This window comes from Phoxinus phoxinus, assembly GCF_949152265.1.
Source record: "Phoxinus phoxinus genome assembly, chromosome: 9".
In the NCBI taxonomy this organism is placed as follows: Eukaryota; Metazoa; Chordata; class Actinopteri; order Cypriniformes; family Leuciscidae; genus Phoxinus; species Phoxinus phoxinus.
Window position 1 is genome coordinate 26298605 of NC_136884.1, and position 23714 is coordinate 26322318.

General features: G+C 42.2%; 1 protein-coding gene across 3 annotated transcripts; it reads left to right on the forward strand.

The window, feature by feature from the left end:
* Nucleotides 1-2134: 2134 nt before the first annotated feature.
* LOC307004073 (uncharacterized protein) lies at nucleotides 2135-7678 on the forward strand. Of its 3 annotated transcripts, none has more exons than XM_079623019.1 (6): nucleotides 2135-2179; nucleotides 2803-3173; nucleotides 4540-4636; nucleotides 5222-5291; nucleotides 6708-6862; nucleotides 7025-7678. In XM_079623019.1, exons 2-6 carry the CDS (start codon nucleotides 2849-2851, stop codon nucleotides 7185-7187), a joined length of 810 nt encoding a protein of 269 aa, XP_079479145.1. In that variant the 5' UTR covers nucleotides 2135-2179; nucleotides 2803-2848; the 3' UTR covers nucleotides 7188-7678. The 3 variants fall into 3 exon arrangements, with proteins under 3 accessions (XP_079479145.1, XP_079479144.1, XP_079479143.1); XM_079623018.1 differs by lacking the exon at nucleotides 2135-2179 and adding an exon at nucleotides 2339-2581; XM_079623017.1 differs by lacking the exon at nucleotides 2135-2179 and adding an exon at nucleotides 2504-2552.
* The last annotated feature ends 16036 nt before the right edge of the window (nucleotides 7679-23714 follow it).

A 23714-nucleotide genomic window follows, 5' to 3' on the forward strand; every position in this document is an offset into this window, starting at 1 on the left:
CTACGTTTCCTATCAGAGTGTACACGGACCACAATCCGTTAGTTTTTCTCAATCGCATGTACAATACAAACCATCGCTTAATGCGTTGGTCCCTCGCACTTCAAGAGTTCAATTTGGAAATTGTCCATAAGCGCGGCGCTGAAAACCTAATCGCCGATGCGCTGTCCAGAGTGTACAGTACTGAACCTGTCAAGTAAGTGCGCATTAATGTGAGATCAATGTGATGTAACCATTAATCTTTTGGGGAGGGAGACTTTAATCTTTTATCAGAATCTTTTGTCAGAACGTAAATGTGGTTAACAAGAACTGTGAGTGTGTGCAGGTTTTCTTGTTGTGCTCTTTTCTTCTCTCTCTCTCTCTCTCTCTCTCTCTCTCTCTCTCTCTCTCTCTCTCTCTCTCTCTCTCTCTCTCTCTCTCTCTCTCTCTCTCTCTCTCTCTCTCTCTCTCTCTCTCTCTCTCTCTCCCTGTCGCTTTGCGCTCATTTGAGTGTAACAGGTGCAGCTGCTTAGATGGGCGGGGCTGATGGACTCGACGCGTGAATATAAGCTGTCTGGAAGGCTCGGTCATCGAGTTCCCCCTCCTGCTTCACGCTGTTGTAGAAAGTGTGTTTTTGTGAACGAGTTTTGCGCAACAGTGGTGTTGAAAGCCGGTTGGCTGTCGTGTGTTTCTGTGATAGAATAACCCGCCAGTGAACGGCGTGTTGACTGTTAGCGGTATAGGCCGGTAAATGTGACGTCCTGCATTCTTTATTAATACTGTTGAGAGGGTCAGAAGCGCTATTATCTTTTAACCTTGTTTTCTCCTGTTTACTGGCTAGCAGGGAGGTAAGAATTGTGTACTTTTGTTTATTTCTGAAATCCAGGGAAGATGAACTAAAATTTAGTTAGAAGACTCGTTTTTGTTTGTTGTTTTTGCGGCTGACTGAACCCTCTCCTTTTTGAGTATACTTTACCTTTCAAACCGAATGAATTCTTACCCCTACATGTAACAATAAACATTGACTTTTTTTGGGGTTACCATGTTTCATTGTGTGTTTTAATGGAGCAGGAGATGGAACTCCGGGCGGCACCTTTTAATAGGTTTCCGCTCTATATGTGAGTGCGCGTGGCACGTAACACCCACGAACAACAGCACATAAATTACAGAGGATACCAGGATCTGTAGCAGCTCAGCCACATCTGTTTTCTTTTCCGTTACTGTCCATTTTAATTTCGTGTTATTGTTTTTCCATGTTCTCAAACTCATGTTTTTCTTTCTTTCAAAGTTTGTTTTTATTGATTTTCACAATATACATCACGCATACATACAATACTTACAAACATGCTAACAAACATTAACCTCCAACCAAATACAACAAATACATAGATAAAAAAGTAATGATAATAAATAATAAAAAATAAAAAAGTGTCAATAGTAGTGGCATTATTTAAACAGACTTATCAACATAGTCAATAAAAGAGCGCCACATCTTAAAAAATTGTTTTTAAACTCGTTTTTTTAATGTTGTAAATAGTTTTTAAAAAACAATATCAATAAAACAATGCATAAATAAGACTTAATTTTGTTTCATTTAATATATATATTTTTTTTTAAATAAGTTTTTTTTATCCATCTCAAGAGTTGACAAGAGACAAGAGTTGAAATGAATCAAAGAGGATAAACACACAGTCACAATTAAATTTTACACAATTTTTAAAACATATTGGAACATGTTACCTACTGTATATTGTTTCTGTGTTCATCTGTGGCCCTAATAAGGTTTGATTTATTAAAATAAAACATTGTTTATTGTATAATAATTAGTTTCTGCTATGGCACTTTAGAAAAAATGCATTCCAAACATCAATTGAAATATGTCTTGGTACTGAAAAAGAAGTTACCAGCCCCTGGTATAAATGGTTTCTGCACCCAAACATGACTTGTTTTGCATCTTATATAAGAAGTGGTACAAACTCTTTCAGCGCATCATTAGACAACATGTATTTGCATTTCTCCAAGGATTGAATAATATGAACACCTTATTTCTTATTATTTGTTACTATGTGTGTGTTTTGCATGTAATTTTCTTTGCACTTTGTTATTTTAGACAGCAGCGTGTGAATGGGACTTTTATTTTGGTCTGACTGTGTGACGTCATAAGTATGCGGCTCGAGGCCTGTTGTGATTCGGCTGAAGAAAGGTTTGTGTTTTTAAGCATTTCAGTGTTTAAATCGATAAAAAATCGTTCAGTCGATTCTCATAATTATTAGAGGCGACCTTAAATTAATTATTCCGCATTAAATGAACAATTGTATTACTTTATCTATAAATAACGTTAATTTTGTGAAGTAAGTGCATCCACACATGAGTAATAAAAAGCTGCGTCTCATTTCGCGTCGTATAACGTGAATCAGTTTATCGTAAAACCATTCGGTCAATGGAGAAAGTAATGATGGAATAACGGAGCTTTTTGATACACCGAGTCAATTGAATCATATGCTTCATGTTATGATTCATTGATTCGAATTAGCTCGAATCACCGAATGCTGACGAGACATGCTGGTCGAAACAGTGTAAATGCGACTAGTAAACAAACACACGTGTAATTAATTACTGCTTTTACAAACCAGCTGCAAATGTGTTCTTGAAAATGTAATCTATTAAATAGGCTATAATATACAAATCATACCAAGTTTAAACTTGTATAATTTACGTTGTATTATTAATTTGCTGGGGGTGGTTTGAGACACCCTTATCTGGACGCACCCATAGATTTAGTTTGAATTAATTTTTATTGCTGTTAATTATTCTCATCTTAAACAGGACAAATTGAAGCGACTGCAGAGATCCACCAGACACTATTATAAAGATGGCATTTATTAAAGAGGAGAGTGAAGAAATCAAGATTGGAGAAGTGAGCAGCGTGAAACAAGAAGATACCGAGGAACAAACCAAGATAGGATTTATTATAGTGGAGAGTGAAGAAATGAAGATAGAAGCATTCATAGTTAAACAAGAAGATACAGAGGAACAAACAAAGATGGAGTTTATTAAAGAGGAAAGTGAAGAAATGAAGATTGATGAAGCATTCGTTGTGAAACAAGAAGAAACTGAAGAACAAACAAAGATGGCATTTATTAAAGAGGAGAGTGAAGACATGACGATTGAGGAAGCATTCAGTGTGAAACACACAGGTTGGTTTAATTCTCAAAGCTGAACTTAGTCATTTGATCCTCATTAAAATGTGCTCCTCTACAGAACTAAATTATTCTTTTGAAGAATGTCATATATGAGTGTCCTAATTAAAGTGGTTTTATTTGACATGGAGCGGGTCCCTCATGTGGACAGACATTGAGATCTCATGATCAGATAAATACTAATGCTGCCTTCAAGCGAACATGAGAAGATCCTACTTCCACATTGAACATTCGTATTATGACATGAAGTCACACATTTAATTAGGAAAAATAATACATTAGAAGCTTGAACAAAACAATTATTTTGAGTAATTTTAAAAGGGGTCATATGATACTTTTTCAAAGATAATTATTTTGTGTATTGGTTGTAATAAAAAATGTTAACATGCTTTAATGTAAAAATAAATAAATAATAATTCACATGAGGGGCTTTCGCACCGGAGGAACCTTTTCACAGTTCCTAGAATTATTGGCGGAACGACAATTTTAGTTCTAGGAACTCCTTTTGGAGGAACTAATTTATCTCCTACTTCAGTCGGGTCTAAACCAGCACTATAGGAACTATCCGCGACGTTAGTGTTCGCTGATTGGCCGAACGCACTCGAAACACCAGCACCCGCAATTTAAAAAAAAAGCTGTGTAAACACGCAGATTATAGCCTAGCCTATATATTTACTCCAGAAACGAATTCTATGAACATGGAAAACAGTGATAGATGGGCCTCTTAACCGTTACGCTAAGGAGAAAATCCAATGCAACTTTGAGGGGACCAAGAGAAACATGATTATGTATTTCTGCTCAGCTAGCGACACTGGATAATCAACCACAAGGCATATATGCTAAAACCTTACTGTCTACTTTCTATGTATAACAGTTCTATCTAATAATAACGGGTAAGACAGATCGTAAACTAATGAACACGGAGAATGCAAGCACTGTGTGCTCAGGCTCTGGTGCTCTCAGCGCCGTCAAAATAAAGGTCTGCCGCTCCGTCAAAATAAGTCACAAAAACAAGCGCGGCTTACGAGACTTCAGAGTTCCCACTGGCGCTGTGAATGCAACCAAGAAAACTTTCCTCGGGGAACCATTAGTTCTCTGGGAACCGCCTATAACTAAGTTCCTAGAAGTACCCGGTGCGAAAGTCCCTATGCTGTACATTATTGTAGCTCCTCTTTCTAAGTCTTTCTAAAAGTCTTTCAAAAATGCACTGATTTCTACAAAGCCCCTTTTTCCTAAAAGCGCAGTGTGCTCTGATTGGCCAGCTGATTCAGTTCATAACGCCCCATTTCCATAATAACAAGCTTCAGCTTGCAAAGCAATCATAATGACAGTTATACTTACACATTAATAATTATGTCATCAGTTTTACCATATCAGTTCGAGCCGGAGTCGGATCCTGAAAATGCAGATGACCAAGTCGATGAATCTGAACTGCGACTTCAGCAGAACGTTTCACAGTGGTAAGTTAACACTTACATTTTTTAGATATATTGTTTTAATGGTTTAATTTATCTTCTTTACTGCAACGACTTCATGTCAGTGGCGTGCACAAGCCCCTGCCCCTTTTGTCTTAAAATGTATTGTGCCCCTCTCTGATAATTGTAAATAATAATAATTCTTATAAATATTATAATAAATAACAATACACGTATACACCATTGCTACTATCAATAATAATAAAAAAATATATATAATATAAAACATTTTTGGCGGAAGCATTTTGCGGAGTGCCACGATCAGAAGTGGTAGTTTCCTTTGCGGCAGGGTAAGGTAAGCTAAGCTAATACGGAAGAGTTACATTTATCCTACCATGCTACTGTAAAAGTTGCGGTAATAACTGTGAGTTAATAACTGTAATTATCACGTCTTTTCATAGAATGCCAAGGAAAGGAAGGATAAAAAGGGAAAAAAAAACAGGAACTTTTTTAGTGCTCTTTTTGGTCCTTCCGCCCCTGCCCTGAGGAGGCCTGTGCACGCCTCTGCCTGAAATGATAACATAAAATACAGCTTAAAAACAAACTGGTGTCTTTTTGTTGTTTATTTAGGTGCAGATGTGAAAACTGTAACAGAATGCCCAGCGAAGTTGAAAATGTCTGCTGCATGGAAATACCAAAGGTACTACAATAAATTACACCATCAAAAGATGTATTAAACCAATCCTTTTTTGTCAATGACCAAACACCAGCAAGGAACCATATATGGTAACTTCATTGACCTTGTTTGCAACATACATTTTTTTTAAGTCATAAAAGTAAAAAATAAAGTCTTGTAATAACCCCCAATAACACTCCAGGGTTGAAATTTAAAATTTCCAAGTATTTCAATGAGTGCTAAGTAATGTGTTAACAATAAAGGTTTTAATTTACGATTATTTGAATGATAGTATTTTAAATAAAATATATATTTTATGAAATATTTTGAACTCTAAAACTGCTGGAAAATTAAAGCCATAAACAAAGTTTAAAACAAGTTTCTAAACAAGTTGCGTTCCAAATTTGAGGTTGATATCTAAAAAAAGAAGAGCTTTCTGTAATATTTTGTTTGGACACAGTACCAAAATTACCCCATTAGATGCCAGCAAAACTCCACTGGTACACACAGTGGTTGGATTAGTGATTTGCAGTGCAGTAGTAGCATTTCTCTCTCGAAAAATATTACACGCGCACGCAAAAAAATTTTTCACACCCACACAATTATAGCTGCATAATTTATCCAGTTGGCTTTATAATATGCAGAAAACAGGAATAAAGCGAGTATTTGCTTTTTAAGCCAAACCTGAGAAAATGGCACCATCTGGTAAAAAAATGATTTTATGCACGTATACGAAATCAACGCCTATAAACAAAGACTGCATTATTTTATAGTTAAATGACCCTGGGTTTAAATATTGCTGTTTTAATGGGGACATTTTTGTCCTTAAAGGACAATTCCGGCGAGAAATGAACCTAGGGGTAATTAACACATGGTTACCCAGTCGATCGTTCTCTGGGATGTGTTTTCATGATAATTGAATGTAAAGAGTTTTATCTCTAAAAACTGATTAGCTTATAACGCTAGTATATGGGGCATCGAATAGAAGTAAACAGAAATCGCTAGTTAATACCACTAACAAGGCTCAAAATAGCCTCACACTAACACGGTAGCATAATGAGGGTCCCTACATGCAAACCGAAGCATTGAGAACTTTGTAAGTGTACAGACAGTTTAATAAGAAGATACTTTATAAAGACAGTACACGTCCCGTATACAGGCAAGAGCCATCTTTGGGAAAAAGTCTCGACCAGTCGAGCCACGAACGTCGTGCTAGTCGATAGGTTTAAGTCACAGTTCAGCTCACGTAGCACGGCGTTTGTGGCTCGACTGGTCGAGACTGTTTCCCAAAGATGGCTCCTGCCTGTATACGCAATGTGTACAGTCTTGTGTACTGCATCCTGCACAAGGTTTAATGAAAGAGGTCATATTTTAAATGAGTGGCTTTTACTCTTGTAATTTTGACAGTATTATAAATAGTTGGTGGCTTGTCTTCCTTAGGTTTTAAGACGAATGAATCAGATTTCAGAGCCTCTAAAATGCATGACACACCACCCAGGCTTCGAACCGAACTGTTTGAATCCTTACACCCTGCAGAACATTTTAAACATTTACAGAGCTGATTATGGACCTTTGAGGCGTAGAACAGAAGAAGGGTAAGTGTTTTTTATGACATTTTATGACATTATATTTTTTAAACCAATATAAATGTTATTTCATGACACCACTGCAAAAAAAATTAAGACATGATTGTTTTTCTCCAAAATGTGTACATTTTTTATCTTCAATGTTAATAGTGTCCACCACTCTCTTTACAGGCGGTATCGTTATCTCGCCCATCGAAGCTTTGCCAGCTGGTGCTGGGGCTATATAGGACGTAAAATCAGGGTTGTTCTTCCATCCTGTGTTGTGCTCCGGATTCAGCAGGAGTTTCCTGATCCGGATGGACAGTTTGTTGGATTTCGACCGCCCCTTGACTAAAGCTAGAGACGTGGCAGACAATATCTTCCTCCTTTGAACTGAGTGGACAGAAATGTGGGAATGGGGATTTTTTTGTAGCTTTTCTATAAATCTATAGCTTCATCAGGTCATTCACATTTTCTGTAAAACATAGCATTCAGAAGGAAATTCATTATATTAATTAATTTTGATACACAACCTATTCCTTTAGAACATCTCAAATGTGTCACTACGTGTAAAGTGTATTTGTAGATGTATTTAAATAAAATTCATTTTATAACATACCATCTAAAGGGGCTGTTTTAAGTGGCTTTGCCGTGCATTCACCCTCCTTTGACTTTGGGGGAAATTACCTTGTACCTAGTTTGTCCTGCTGATGTTGTTCCCTGCTCACGGTCTGCATTTTCATTGTAATACATGGCTGCAAGGTACAAACTACAGTAAATGAATAAGATAGAATGTAAGTAAAAAAAAAACATATTTGGAATTAAGAAGGCACTATTGCATATCTGAATTTAAAAATGGTACAGAATGTCAGGTCAAGTCACCTTTGTTTATATAGCGCTTTTTACAATACAGATTGTTTCAAAGCAGCTTTACAGAGATAACAGGAAAATAATGCAACAAAGTTTTTTTCTAGAAGAAAAAAGCGTCAAACCGTGTCCTAACTACACACGACCAGTGTTGCCAGACGTACGATAATTATCGTATTTGTACGATAATTTTGACCTCTGTACGATCAATAATGAAAAAAATCCCATAATGTACGATAATTTCAGAATTGCCCGCAAATTAGTTAAAAAATCTCCCGGAATCTAGATCGAGCAAGCAAGAGCGCGCACGTGTAGCGCGCGCACAGCAGAGAAAGGGAGCGAGAGACCTTGCGTGTGTGTGCTAGTGTGCCTCACGAAGCGCATGTAAGGACCTATTTTTTTTACAGTCTATGGTAAGGACCCAACCAAGCGAATTATTCAGACCCCACCCCCCCCCCCCCCCCCCCCCCCCCTTTTTGGAGAATTCTGCGCATGTTTTTCTCGTGTACGATCATTTTCTTCAAAATACGATAATTTTGAGCTTCTGGTACGATACTTGGACATTTCCAATCTGGCAACACTGCACACGACACACGCGATAAAAGGTATCTTTTCCATGATAATCAGAGTTTTTGTCCTAACACGCGACGATTCTATTTTAGAAACTGTTTCTATTTCTAACCCTAACAGCTGGGGCGTTGACCAAACCGAAAGGTAAAACACGATATTCAAAGTGCCCTAAGGGCGTTTCTAACGCCGTCTTCCACTCATCTCCTTCCTTGATGCGAATCAAATGATAAGCGTTGCGGAGATCCAACTTTGTGAAAACCTTAGCTCCCTGCAAGACCTCAAAAGCTGACGTCATAAGTGGCAATGGATAACAATTCTTAACCGTTATGTCGTTCAACCCTCTATAGTCTATGCAGGGACGCAAGGAACCATCCTTCTTTTTCACAAAGAAGAATCCCGCACCGGCAGGAGAGGAGGAAGGAACAATAGTACCTGCGTCTAGCGATTCAGAGAGGTAATTCTCGAGCACCTCGCGTTCTGGTCCCGACAGAGAGTAAAGGCCTTCCGCGAAGGGGAGAGGTCCCAGGAAGGTCGATACAGCAGTCATAAGGTCGATGGGGAGGGAGAGAAGATGCCTGGGAACGACTGAAGACCGCCCGCAAATCGTGATATTCCTCTGGCACTCCTGACAAATCACCTGGCTCTTCCTGAAACACAGACACAGGAGGTACAGCATACACTAAACATTTAACCTGACAACTTCCAGGAGAGGATAGTTCCTGTGCACCAATTTATCTGAGGGCTGTGTTTAACGAGCCAGGGGTGACCCAAAACTACGGGAGTAAAGGGGGTAAATAATTAATTTTATATGCAAGAATGTTCGCCCACAAGCAAAAGTCACTTAAATCTCCATTATTTTCCACTTTTTCTTTATGAATTTAAACCTCGATTTATCCCTCAGGCTTATAAATAGCAAACAAAAAATGCATTTTCTTTATGTATTATGATGAATTATTCAAAAATATTTAACCTCGTTATTGTGCTTTTTTCCCATGTGTATATAATCTTATATTATGATGTAAGCAAACCAATGCTATTTATGTTTTCTGGGGGGTTTTTTTTCATTCTGATTGTTCATTGTTGAAAGATACAACCATGGTATCTTTCCCTGATCTTTATGTAACTATAAGTTAACTATAAGCAATAACAAAATGATATGAGCGACAGGTGCACTAACACCTCATCATAACACCAGTAACTCAACAGCCATACCTAGAATGGTTTTACTCATCATGTGTAATGTCTGTACAAAGGAGACGGGCAGCTGCGCGAAGATTGTTGACTTTGGAGAAAACTGTTGACTTTATTCTGGGAAAATGTAAACATCACCCCTTAAAAATTAAGATTACCCTAAAATGAATTGCATTGCTAGCCCACCCCAACACTTATGCACAATAATAATTATAAATGCTGACCAATTATACATTTTAGTAAAACAAGCACAATGTAATTTGTTTTGTCATATGACATAGCTATGCATAAATACACAAGATAATTGCAGTGAACACATCTCGATTTTCAGTCAAGCAATGAATTAATGCATCATTTAATTAAATTAATTATATTTTATTTACTGACAACAATAAGAAACATGAATAAATGAGTAAAAGATTTTTAAAAAGTAACCATCACAATAAATAAATATATACAAGTCAACAACACATGAAACAAAGCTTTATTCATTCTTAATGTTCTAACAATCACATATTTACAGGCAGTGAACCCCACACTACTGCCATCTCAACACAGCGGCTCTCATTCCTCAGCTTTATTCTGATGAATCCGCTGACCAGCGTTCCCACCTTCTCCTGTCTCTGCTGTCCATTATGAGGCTATCTTTTCCTGAGTGCACCGTCTCCCTCATCACCTCATACAGAGAGCCTGAACAGAACCTGTGAGACTCGTCTCAACAGCAAACACTCCCGTGAGAGAAGCATAGTAGAGCAAGCTTTTAACATGCCGAAAACAAGCTGGTGCTCTATTATCTTCAAGGCCAGAGATGAGGCATGACTTGTGCCTGAGGTTGTTGCTGCGCTGTGCTTCACAATCTGAGGCAATAAGGGCAAGAGGAGAGATGGAGGGTCTCGTAAGGGCAGGAGGAGTGATGGAGGGTCTCGTAAGGGCAGGAGGAGTGATGGAGGGTCTCGTAAGGGCAGGAGGAGTGATGAAGGGTCTCGTAAGGGCAGGAGGAGTGATGAAGGGTCTCGTAAGGGCAGGAGGAGAGATGGAGGGTCTCGTAAGGGCAGGAGGAGTGATGGAGGGTCTCGTAAGGGCAGGAGGAGTGATGAAGGGTCTCGTAAGGGCAGGAGGAGAGATGGAGGGTCTCGTAAGGGCAGGAGGAGTGATGAAGGGTCTCGTAAGGGCAGGAGGAGTGATGGAGGGTCTCGTAAGGGCAGGAGGAGTGATGAAGGGTCTCGTAAGGGCAGGAGGAGGGATGGAGGGTCTCGTAAGGGCAGGAGGAGTGATGGAGGGTCTCGTAAGGGCAGGAGGAGTGATGGATGGTCTCGTAAGGGCAGGAGGAGAGATGGAGGGTCTCGTAAGGGCAGGAGGAGTGATGGAGGGTCTCGTAAGGGCAGGAGGAGTGATGAAGGGTCTCGTAAGGGCAGGAGGAGAGATGGAGGGTCTCGTAAGGGCAGGAGGAGTGATGAAGGGTCTCGTAAGGGCAGGAGGAGTGATGGAGGGTCTCGTAAGGGCAGGAGGAGTGATGAAGGGTCTCGTAAGGGCAGGAGGAGGGATGGAGGGTCTCGTAAGGGCAGGAGGAGTGATGGAGGGTCTCGTAAGGGCTGGAGGAGTGATGGAGGGTCTCGTAAGGGCAGGAGGAGTGATGGAGGGTCTCGTAAGGGCAGGAGGAGTGATGAAGGGTCTCGTAAGGGCAGGAGGAGGGATGGAGGGTCTCGTAAGGGCTGGAGGAGTGATGTAGGGTCTCGTAAGGGCTGGAGGAGTGATGGAGGGTCTCGTAAGGGCAGGAGGAGTGATGGAGGGTCTCGTAAGGGCTGGAGGAGTGATGAAGGGTCTCGTAAGGGCAGGAGGAGTGATGGAGGGTCTCGTAAGGGCTGGAGGAGTGATGGAGGGTCTCGTAAGGGCTGGGAGGAGTGATGGAGGGTCTCGTAAGGGCAGGAGGAGTGATGGATGGTCTCGTAAGGGCAGGAGGAGTGATGGAGGGTCTCGTAAGGGCAGGAGGAGTGATGGAGGGTCTCGTAAGGGCAGGAGGAGTGATGGATGGTCTCTTAAGGGCAGGAGGAGTGATGGAGGGTCTCGTAAGGGCAGGAGGAGTGATGGATGGTCTCGTAAGGGCAGGAGGAGTGATGGAGGATCTCGTAAGGGCAGGAGGAGTGATGGAGGATCTCGTAAGGGCAGGAGGAGTGATGGAGGATCTCGTAAGGGCCGGAGGGGTGATGGAGGCTCTCGTAAGGGCAGGAGGAGTGATGGAGGGTCTCGTAAGGGCCGGAGGAGTGATGGAGGGTCTCGTAAGGGCAGGAGGAGTGATGGAGGGTCTCGTAAGGGCAGGAGAAGTGATGGAGGGTCTCGTAAGGGCAGGAGGAGGGATGGAGGGTCTCGTAAGGGCCGGAGGAGAGATGGAGGGTGTCGTAAGGGCTGGAGGAGTGATGAAGGGTCTCGTAAGGGCAGGAGGAGGGATGGAGGGTCTCGTAAGGGCAGGAGGAGGGATGGAGGGTCTCGTAAGGGCCGGAGGAGTGATGGAGGGTCTCGTAAGGGCCGGAGGAGTGATGGAGGGTCTCGTAAGGGCCGGAGGAGTAATGGAGGGTCTCATCCATGGCACCATTTCCAGCACTCAGCTCTGGGCTCCTCATCCTCAGTGATGGTGATATACCAGTCTGCAGAAACTTCAGAATCCTACAGAAATGCACAAAACATAATAAAAAACAGACATGATGTTATACAGAAATCAAACGACATTGTGCTGTTAACAAGTAACAAAATGATCTTACTTTTTATTTTTATTTCAGGTTTTCCTTTTATGAGCTCAAACTTTTACATGTTGAGGTTGATGCTTATGTGTTAACTCACTTTTTATCCAACATAAATGTTCCTCAATTTATCAACAGTACCAATGGACAAATAAAATAGATAATGTATGTTTTGTTACTTTATCGTATAATATATAAGCAGTGTTGACAACAGTAAATTCTCCTACACAATAGGACATATACATCACTCACTCGAATGTCTATTTCATGTTGATGTGCTAATCTGCGATATTATCGACGATTTTCCTGTCAGATGTTAATAGACATTTAAAATAAGCATCTTTAAGATGTATATGGTTTATGTAAATCCAATTTAGAGATGTATGTGTGTGCTTACTGGAGCTCCCCTGTCAGCTATACATAATAATAATAATAATATATACTATACCGTATAGCGTCTTTATACCTTCAACAATTCAACAGTTTACAGTAGTTCAACACATGCGATTTTAACACAAGGAACCGTGTTAACTCACACTTGAAAGCACCCACGTCAATGTTCTCCGCGATGTTTGATAATGACGTATATTCTCTCGCGTGGCCTCCTGGGATAGAAGAGTATCCATCCACAAGCTCTTCAGAATCTGGGCAGAAGCAGTAAGCCATCCGGGAACTTCTCACCTACTCTTTTATGAGTACTGAGGTTTCGGACATACTACTCCTTTCACATACTGTTTTCTCCTACTATGTAGTTGGAAAGTAAGCATATTCGGACGCACTATTAGTATACGCACGTCCAAATCTCGCGAGAATGAGTACGTCACCCAGGTAATTCTCGCCTACTCTTTTATGGATACTAAGGATTCGGACATACTATTCACTCGCCTACTGCTTTTCCCCTACTATATAGTAGGGAAGTACGCGGTTTCGGACGCAGCCTGAGTGTGTGTGTAACAGGAGGGTGTGTGTGAGTATGAGAATGAGACCAGCAGAGGGAGAAAGAGAGAGAGAGAGCCAGGATCATGACACCAAGACCACTAACACATAGACTGAGGTGGAAAGCTACAGAACTCAGGCAGTTCTTGTTATACACTGGTCCAGTGGTCCTTTGTAATGTCCTTGTGGAGTAATGGGTTTTATTACGAAGGGTCCAACAGGAAGTACCGGGACTACGGGGTGCTTGGGGGTTCATGTGTGGAATGTGAGTTCGGAATGATGCATGAATAAATGCTGTTCAGTTGCTCTACAATGTGTCGCTTGAATCTATGCCCAATAATACGACATGGTGTCAGAAGTCGGGCGGCAGTAAGAGCTTAATTGCCGGGGAGTGAAAGTAAGCTGTTCTGGGAGTGAAAAAGAAGATTTTATCGGAAGAAAATAATGTCGGATGCAGAGGAAGCGGGAGCTAGCGCACCGCATACGCAGCCTCGCAGGCTACCGCCCCAGCTACAGGTACACAGCGGCAACAATGCTAACGCAAATCCACCCCTGAACGCCACATTCACCATTCAGCCTCCCGAAGCGTTTGATTTTTCTAAGCCTCAGCAATGGGAAAAGTGGATACGGAGATTTGAAAGATTCCGTCTAGCCAGCAATCTGCATCTTAGCTCAGAGGCTAACCAGGTAAACACGCTCATCTACTGTATGGGAGATGAAGCGGACGACATTCTTCGAGGTCAAGCTTTAACGGACGTGCAGAGACAACAGTATCAAGCGGTAAAAGATAATTTGGACATATATTTTGTGCCCAGGAAAAACATTATCTATGAAAGAGCCCGTTTTAATAAAAGAGTACAGCTAACTAATGAGACTGTTGACTCGTTTGTCACCGCGCTTTATGCTTTGGCTGAAAACTGCAACTACGGTGCTCTACACGATGAGCTAATAAGAGATCGTCTCGTCGTGGGACTCAGAGACACTAGCTTAGCTGAGAGATTACAAATGGACAAGGATTTGACGCTGGAGAAGGCAGTAAATCAAGCCCGGCAGTCGGAAGTCATAAAAAGGCAACAAACAGACATTAGAGGAGAGAACAACACAGAAATAGATGCTGTGTCTGTGAAATATAGAAAACAACAGCATCCAAAACAACAGTATACAAAATACAAGTCCCCAACTCAGCCAAAATACTCAACACAGTCCAAAACACCAAATGAGAGATCCTGCTACAGATGTGGTAAAACACCTGCACATGCTAAAGTTCAATGTCCAGCAAAAGATGTGACCTGTCATACTTGTGGTAAAAGAGGACATTACAGTAAGGTGTGTAAGTCTGTTAAATCCGTGCATGTGATAGAAACAGAGGAATATAATGACACACCCATGTTCCTTGGTTCTGTGGACGCAGGTTCAGATCCTTGGTATGCAGATCTTACCATCAGAAACCACAAAGTCAGATTTAAGATAGACACTGGAGCGGATGTTTCAGTTATCCCAGCCCAGATGTACTACAGTATAAATCAAAATGTGACAGAGTTATGCAAACCAGACAGACCATTGTTTGGACCTGGGGGCACTCCTCTCAATGTATTGGGTATGTGCAGAGAAACATTGTGCAAAGGTGAAGAAGAAATTGAAGAAAACGTATATGTTATCAAAGATTTGCACATAGCGCTGTTGAGCAGGCCAGCAAGTGTCAAGCTAAACCTTGTGTCTAGAGCAGATAGCATAGACATGAAAGTGTTAAATGAGAAATACCCAAAGCTGTGTCAGCGTTTGGGGTTAATGCAGCAACCTTATACCATTAAGCTAAAACCTGACGCTGTTCCTTTTTCCCTGGCCACACCAAGACGTGTCCCCATTCCTTTGATGGGAAAAGTGAAACAGGAACTGGAAAAAATGGAGTCCATGGGAGTAATCAGCAGAGTGGAAGAGCCAACTGAATGGTGCTCAGGTATGGTCCCAGTGCCAACCAAAAATGACTCCGTGCGCATTTGTGTGGACCTCACTCACCTCAATAATGCAGTGTGCAGAGAGAAGTACATCTTACCTTCAGTGGAACAGACACTTGGATCTCTGGCGGGAGCAATCGTCTTCAGTAAGTTAGATGCAAACAGAGGGTTTTGGCAGGTCCCATTGTCACCTGAGTCAGCACACTATACAACATTCATTACCCCTTTCGGATGCTACCATTTTAACAGACTTCCTTTTGGAATAGCCTCAGCTCCAGAACATTTTCAGCGGAGAATGTCAGTGATTCTCAATGGGCTGCCAGGCGTGGTTTGTCACATGGATGACATACTCATTTGGGGAAAGGACCAGCAGGAACATGATGTCAGACTTCACACAGTGCTTCACAAACTGCAAGAGGCTGGTGTCACACTAAATATGGAGAAATGTGACTTAAGCAAACATGAGGTAAAGTTCCTTGGACACATTTTGTCTGCGGAGGGAGTCCAACCTGACCCGGATAAAATCAGAGCAGTCAAAGCGATGAAAGAGCCGTCAAATGTCAGCGAAGTGCGCAGCTTTCTTGGGATGGTCAACCAGTTAGGTAAATTTATTCCAGGACTGGCTGAAAAAGATAAGCCCCTAAGAGATCTGCTTTCAAAGAAAAACCAGTGGGTTTGGTGCTATGCACAACAAAAAGCATTTGATCAGCTGAAAAGTGAATTGACATCACCACCTGTTCTCACACTCTATGATCCAAACAAAGATCTGAAGCTGTCTGCTGATGCCTCATCCTACGGACTCGGAGCAGTCCTATTTCAGAAAGAAGGTGAGCAGTGGAGACCGGTAGCATACGCCTCACGCTCTTTAACTGAGACAGAGCAGAGGTACGCACAGGTGGAGAAGGAGGCGCTTGGACTAACGTGGGGATGTGAAAGATTTAAAGACTTCCTCATCGGGAGACACTTCTCCATGGAAACTGACCACAAGCCACTTGTCAGTCTGCTGGGACTTCAAGCCCTAACCGAGCTTCCACCCAGGATCCAGCGGTTCCGACTCAGGCTCATGAGGTACAGTTACTCCATCTCACACACTCCAGGCAAAGCACTCTTCACAGCGGACACCCTTTCACGCGCACCTGTCGTGCAAGATTCAGATTCTAGAGCTGCTGCAGATCTAATGGCTGACACAAACATCTACGTCGATGAGATAATCAGAAGCCTGCCTGCTAGCTCAACATACATCACACAACTGAAAGAACAATTAAAGACAGATAACACATGTTTTGAAGTCATGTCTTTGTGTCAGAGAGGCTGGCCAGACTACAGCCATCTCACAGGTCCAATCAAAGCATATTGGCCACACAGAGACACTCTAACTGTACACGATGAACTGTTACTGAAAGGCACCAGACTCGTGATTCCTACCACTATGCGCAACTCTGTTCTCATAGCCTTACATGAGGGACATCAGGGAATGTCTAGGTGCAGAGAGAGAGCTAGAGAGACAGTGTGGTGGCCTGGTCTGAGTGGCCAAATCAACGAGCTTGTAAAAAACTGCACCACATGCATTAAGGAACGTGCCAATTCAGTGGAGCCTTTAATGCCCAGTGTACTCCCTGAAAGACCATGGCAAAAAGTTGGAGCTGATCTTTTTACTCTTAACAACAGTAACTATGTTCTGGTGGTGGACTACTATTCCAGATTTGTGGAGTTAGCAAAACTGACGCCCACAAGATCAGAAGATGTTATAGTACACCTAAAGTCAATCTTTTCCAGACATGGCATTCCAGAGCTTTTCTACAGTGACAATGGACCTCAGTTTTCAAGCCAGCTGTTCAAAGACTTTGCTGCAGCATATGGTTTCAGACATGTAACCAGCAGTCCAAAGTTTGCTCAAAGCAATGGGGAGGTCAGCGTCATGTCCAGACTGTGAAAAGACTACTAAAGAAAGCAAAAGACCCATATCTTGCGCTTTTAGCCTACAGAGCGACCCCATTGGCTAATGGATACAGCCCAGCGCAACTGTTAATGGGACGGAGACTTCGTACGCCAGTTCCTCAGCTTCCCTCGTTGCTCATTCCCAGCCTGCCAAATGAGGCTACAGTGGTGAAGAGAGAGAGAGAGAGGAGGCTAAAGGACAGTTCAGTGTTTAACAAAAGACATCGTGTGAGAGATCTGCTTTGTGATCTGTGAGAGAGATCGTGTGAGAGATCTGCAATCCGCAGTATTGCTTTGATATCGCTGGTTATATCCAACTTTCCGAACTTCCGTTACTATCTCTAACGTTAAGTTAGCCCGCTAGCATTTGCACGCGTGGTCTCGCCTATCGACCGTCTTATTTACACTCGAATCACTGGAAGGATACGGGTTCTATCCATGATTTCAGTCCTAAATTAGTAGTGATATTGGTAGCATCACTGCTAATTTATTGTTCATCTGTCATAATGGCGAATATATCGGATGTGTGTCTACCTCTGAGTGCAGGTGAGGACACGTTTGAGCTGCATTCGGTGCGGTTGGAGCTGGAGTCCGTGGAGAAGCAGATCCGTGATCTGCTGGGGAGGCAGGCCGAGCTGCGAGACCGACGATCAGCGCTTGAAGCATCACGCGCCGATGCTCACAAGTCAGTGGTTAGTAACTTTTCGACTCCGGCCTCCTCTACTCCGTGTATTTCTCTGCACAGGACCCGAGCACCCCTGGTTTCGTTTACCCCGACACCGACACAGCACCATGGACCCTGGATGATGCCACAGCGGAAGACACGAGCCAGGACCAGAGCAAGGACCTCTCCGCCCCTCCCGGTCTTCGAGATCTCCACCCGGAACCGCTTCTCCCCTCTTCGCGAGACGGAACGCGACGACGCTGTGATCATCGGCAGTTCCATGGTCCGGCATGTCCGCGCTACCTCAGGTAAAGGTATGGTGCGCACTCACTGCTTTCCTGGTGCTCGTGTTCTCGATGTCGCTGCGCAGGTCCCCGAGATCCTGAACGGTGACGAGCGCGTCGGAGCTGTCGTGCTGCACGCGGGGGTGAACGACATCAGGCTGCGGCAGACGGAGGTTCTGAAGAGGGACTACAGGAGCCTGATCGAGACGGTACGCAGAACATCGCCTGAAGCAAAGATCGTCGTGTCTGGACCGCTTCCCACGTACCGACAAGGACAAGAAAGGTTCAGTAGATTGTTTGCACTAAATGAATGGTTGATGTCATGGTGTAATGAACAGAGACTGCTCTTTGTAAATAATTGGAATCTGTTTTGGGAGCGACCTAGGCTCTACCGTGCTGATGGCCTGCACCCCAGCAGAATCGGAGCGGCTGTTCTGTCGGACAACATCTCCAAGACGTTACACACCATATGACTAGTAAGTCAAAGTCCAAATCACATTCTTTGCTGTCCCAAATTAATTGATATAAGTACCAGTGTAGAACACTATATAGAAACTGTGTCTATTCCTCGTTTAGTGAGGCCAAACAATAAATCTACTGCAGGATCTAAGAAAAATCTAATTGTGATTAAACCAGAAAATCTCAATATTAGTGAACAAAAACAATTTCTAAAGCTAGGTCTTCTAAACATTAGATCGCTTACACCTAAGGCGGTTATTGTAAATGAAATGGTCACTGATAATAGCTTTGATGTACTCTGCCTTACTGAAACCTGGCTTAAACCAAATGATTATTTCGGTCTTAATGAGTCCACTCCACCAGGATACGGTTATAAGCATGAGCCCCGTCTGATTGGTCATGGCGGCGGTGTTGCAACAATCTATAGAGATATTCTTAATGTTACTCAGAAAACAGGCCACAGGTTTAATTCGTTTGAAGTACTTGTGCTAAATGTTACGCTCCTAGATGTAAGAAAGAAATCCCTATTATCTCTAGCCTTGGCTACCGTATATAGACCGCCAGGGCCTTACGCTGATTTCCTAAAAGAGTTTGCAGATTTTCTCTCAGATCTATTGGTCAATGCCGATAAGGCAATAATTGTTGGAGATTTCAACATACACGTTGATAACACAAATGATGCGTTAGGAGCTGCGTTTACAGATTTATTAAACTCCTTTGGGGTCAAGCAAAACGTTAGTGGTCCCACTCATCGTCTTAATCATACTCTAGATTTAATTATATCATATGGAACCGATCCAACCGATATAGATATTATACCGCAAAGTGATGATGTCACTGATCATTACATGGTAACTTGCATACTACGTACGGCTGAAATGTGTCATGTTGCGCCACGTTATCGCCCAGGCAGAACAATCCTTCCAACCACTATAGATAGATTCTTGAATAGCTTACCTGATCTATCTCCGCTCCTCAGTGAACCCAAACAAACAGATGAGCTAGAGGAAATGACTAGCAGTATGAGCACCATTTTCTCTAGTACATTAGAAATTGTTGCACCAATTAGATTAAAAAAGGTTAGAGAGAAAACTAAAGCACCATGGTACAACAGTGCTACGCATGTTATCAAGAGAGAAACTCGTAACTTAGAGCGCAAATGGAAACAAACTAATTTAGAGGGCTTTAGAATCGCGTGGAAAGACAGTATGTCACGTTATAAAAAGGCTCTAAAAGCAGCCAGGTCTGAGCATCTACGCAAACTAATAGAAAATAACCAAAACAATCCAAGGTTTTTATTTAACACCGTGGCTAGATTAACAAATAAACAGACATCACCTGAACAAAATATTCCGTTACATTTTAATAGTAATGATTTCATGAATTTCTTCACTGAGAAAATAGAAAGCATCAGAAACACAATTGTAAATGTACAATCTTTGACAGCGTCTTATGATTCAGCCTCAATTATCGCCCCTCAACAACAACTACAGCGCTTTACAACTATAGGACAGGAAGAGCTAAATAAACTTATCACTGCATCTAAACCAACAACATGTTTATTAGATCCAATACCCACTAAACTACTGAAAGAAGTGTTACCTGTAGTGGAAGAGCCTCTTCTCAATATTATTAACTCGTCTCTATCTTTAGGACATGTTCCAAAAACATTCAAGCTGGCAGTCATAAAACCTCTTATTAAGAAACCACAATTAGATCCAAATAACCTAGCAAATTACAGACCCATTTCAAATCTTCCATTTATGTCTAAAATACTAGAAAAAGTTGTGTCCGCTCAATTGTGCTCTTTCTTGCAAGAAAACGATATCTATGAAAAGTTTCAGTCAGGATTCAGGCCACATCATAGCACAGAAACTGCGCTGGTTAAAATTACAAATGATTTACTTTTAGCTTCTGACCAAGGCTGTATCTCAATACTAGTTTTACTCGATCTTAGTGCTGCGTTTGACACTATAGATCATAAAATACTCTTAGATCGACTTCAAAATTACACTGGTGTTCAGGGACAGGCATTAAGCTGGTTTAGATCGTACCTATCAGACCGTTACCATTTTGTCCATTTAAATGGGGAAAAATCAAAGATAACGTCAGTAAATTATGGAGTGCCGCAGGGATCTGTATTAGGCCCCCTGCTATTCTCAATTTATATGCTGCCACTTGGTAATATTATAAGAAAACATGGAATAAGTTTCCACTGTTATGCTGATGACACTCAATTATATATTTCATCTAGACCAGATGATAACACTAAATTATCTAAAATGACAGAGTGTGTTAAAGATATAAAATATTGGATGACGTGTAATTTTCTTCTATTAAATTCAGATAAAACGGAGGTATTACTGATTGGTCCAAAAAACTGCCCACAAAACCTCTTACAATTCAACCTTAATCTAGATGGACGTCCTGTTACTTTATCCTCTACAGTAAAAGACCTGGGTGTTATACTAGACCGCAACTTGTCTTTTGAAAATCATATTTCAAATGTCACAAGAACAGCCTTTTTCCACCTTAGAAACATTGCTAAGCTACGTAATATGCTATCAGTTTCTGATGCAGAAAAGTTAGTTCATGCATTCATGACCTCGAGACTAGATTACTGTAATGCTCTATTAGCTGGTTGTCCTGCATCCTCCGTAAACAAGCTACAGTTAGTCCAAAATGCAGCCGCTAGAGTTCTTACTAGGTCAAGAAAATATGATCATATAACACCAATTTTATCATCTCTACACTGGTTACCTATTAAGTTCCGTATCAATTACAAAGTATTGTTACTGACCTATAAAGCCCTAAATGGTTTAGCTCCTGTGTATTTAAGAGATCTTCTATCGCCATATATTCCATCGCGCTCTTTAAGATCGCTAAATTCGAGGCTTCTGGTCGTACCTAGGATATCTAAGTCCACTAAAGGAGGGAGGGCGTTTTCACATCTAGCTCCTAAACTCTGGAATAGCCTTCCTGATACTGTCCGAGGCTCAGACTCGCTCTCCCAGTTTAAAACTAGATTAAAGACGCATCTCTTTAGCCAAGCATTCACATGATGCATCTCATACCTTTTATACTACAGTTAAATCAGATCAAATGCATTCATATTAAGAACAGCAGCTACGCTAATTATTTCCCATCTGCCTTTTTTTGTTGTTATCTCGGGACGCCTGTCCCGAGATAACTCAAATAGAGTTTGTCAGCTCCAGTTAGTATCCAGCCTCTCATGGAGACTTCAGATGCCCCAACGCCTGTGATGAGACGACTCGACGCCTGTGAAGAGACGACCCAACGCCGGCGATATGTTATGCCCTAAATTTCATGATTAACTAACTGTATTTTTGTATGTATATTTTTGAAATGCATTTTCTGTAAAGCTGCTTTGAAACAATGTGTATTGTGAAAAGCGCTATACAAATAAACTTGAATTGAATTGAATTGAATAATGTCTGACTCGCTAGTCTATAAAACCTGTTGTTATTGCAAGATAAGGTGCTATGAAGTTGGGAGGACATTTTAAAGAGCCAAAATTAAGTTCAAGCTACAAGATCTACTGTTAGGTAGGAGTGTGCGATATGTATTGTCAATAATAATATAGGAAGATATTTTGAAGAATGTCAGTAACTAATCAGTTGATGGACCCCATTGACTTCCATAGTATTTTTTTCCCTTCTGTGGAAGTAAATGGGGTCCATCAACTGTTTAGTGACGGACATTCTTCAAAATATCTTATTTTGTGTTCAACAGAAGAAAGAAGTTCATACAGGTTTCGAACAACTTGAGAGTGAGTAAGTGATAACCAAATTTTCTTTTTTAAGTGAACTATTCTTTTAAGATCACGTTCAACCACCTGTCAGAAGAGTTAGTGAGTAGTGCCTGGTCCCGTCCGGCCCGGAGCTTCCTGCGCCGCTGGTCCCGTCCAGCACAGAGACTGTTCACCCCATGTATGCACCGCCTGTGTCCTCAGTGACTGCGACACTGGCCATTATGGCCACAACCATGTGGTGTGTGTGGGCTGCGCACACACTTGAGCCGGTGTCTGTTCCTGAGCCGGTGTCTGTTCCTGAGCTGGTGTCTGTTCCTGAGCCGGTGTCTGTTCCTGTCACTCTTTGGGGGGGCTATAGGCTTCCGCCTGGACCACCCGAGGGGAGGTCTCCGCCGTGGCCGCCCGAAGGGTCCACTCCGCCATGGCCGCCCGAGGGGTCCACACCGCCATGGCCGCCCGAGGGGTCCACATCATCATGGCCGCCCGAGGGGTCCACTCCGCCATGGCCGCCCGCCTGTCCTGCTCCGCCCTGGCCGTCCTGCTCCAGGGCGCCCACCCCCCAACCCCTTTGATGTTCTACGGCGCGAGGTCACGCCTTGTTGAAGGGGGGCGTTATGTCACAGGCTTCGTCTGCACCTGTCTGTCTTAGTCTGCACTACACTTCCCAGAATCCCTTGTGTCCTCATTATCTGTGTCACCTGTCTTCACCTTGTTAGTGTTCGTTTGTATCTGTATTTAGTTTGCTTCTGTTCAGTCGGTCCTTGTATATGTTACCCTTCTGCCTGTACCAGTTTTGTATAAGTTTATTATAGTAAAAGTTTGAATTGGAGCTTTGTGCCTCTGCCTTTCTTCACCCGCACCACACCCGTGACAAGTAAACAAGTAAACGCAAACCAACTTAGCAACTCAGCAGTATCAGCAGGGCAGACAGGAGCAATCGATCAGGCAGAGAGATCCAATCGAACAGGCAGCAACAAAACACTTTAAAGTGTTCATTTTAATTGTGACACAGCAAAACTTAAACAATTTCCCCCTTTTCTGTTCTATGATGGCCTGATGGTTGGAGACAGGGGTTATGCATGTCAGAGGTTTTTGCTAACCCCCTATCCTGACCCTCAGACAGGGCCACAAAACCTCTTCGATGTGGCCCTTAGTAAAACCAGGGTCAAGATTGAGAAGACCTTTGGCATCCTAAAGGCACGTTTCAACTGCCTTAGGTCCTTAAGAGTGTCACCAGAGCGGGCATCGCAGATAGTGGCTGCATGTGCCATTCTGCACAATATAGCCACTATCAGACCACAAAACCAGCTTCTCCCCGATGAAATTGACCCCATCACACTTGATCACCCAGCTGGCGCAGCTGTCAGAGATGCAATCACAACACAAGGATAGTATTGCAAATTATGCATAGCAAGTTACATTACAGTTGTTTTTGATTTTGATGTCTTCAGAGAGTACAGTGAAAAGGAAACTCAATCTATAGTTTAATCAATGTTGAAAAATAAGACGTT

What these genes read in the sequence shown, in the direction of transcription:
- LOC307004073 (XM_079623019.1), top strand. Translation starts at nt 2,849, where the DNA reads ATGGCATTTATTAAAGAGGAGAGTGAAGAAATCAAGATTGGAGAAGTG. An exon ending in CAGCAGAACGTTTCACAGTG is followed by an intron (nt 4,637 to 5,221) that starts GTAAGTTAACAC and finishes TTGTTTATTTAG; the next exon opens with GTGCAGATGTGAAAACTGTA. An exon ending in AGGCGTAGAACAGAAGAAGG is followed by an intron (nt 6,863 to 7,024) that starts GTAAGTGTTTTT and finishes CTCTCTTTACAG; the next exon opens with GCGGTATCGTTATCTCGCCC.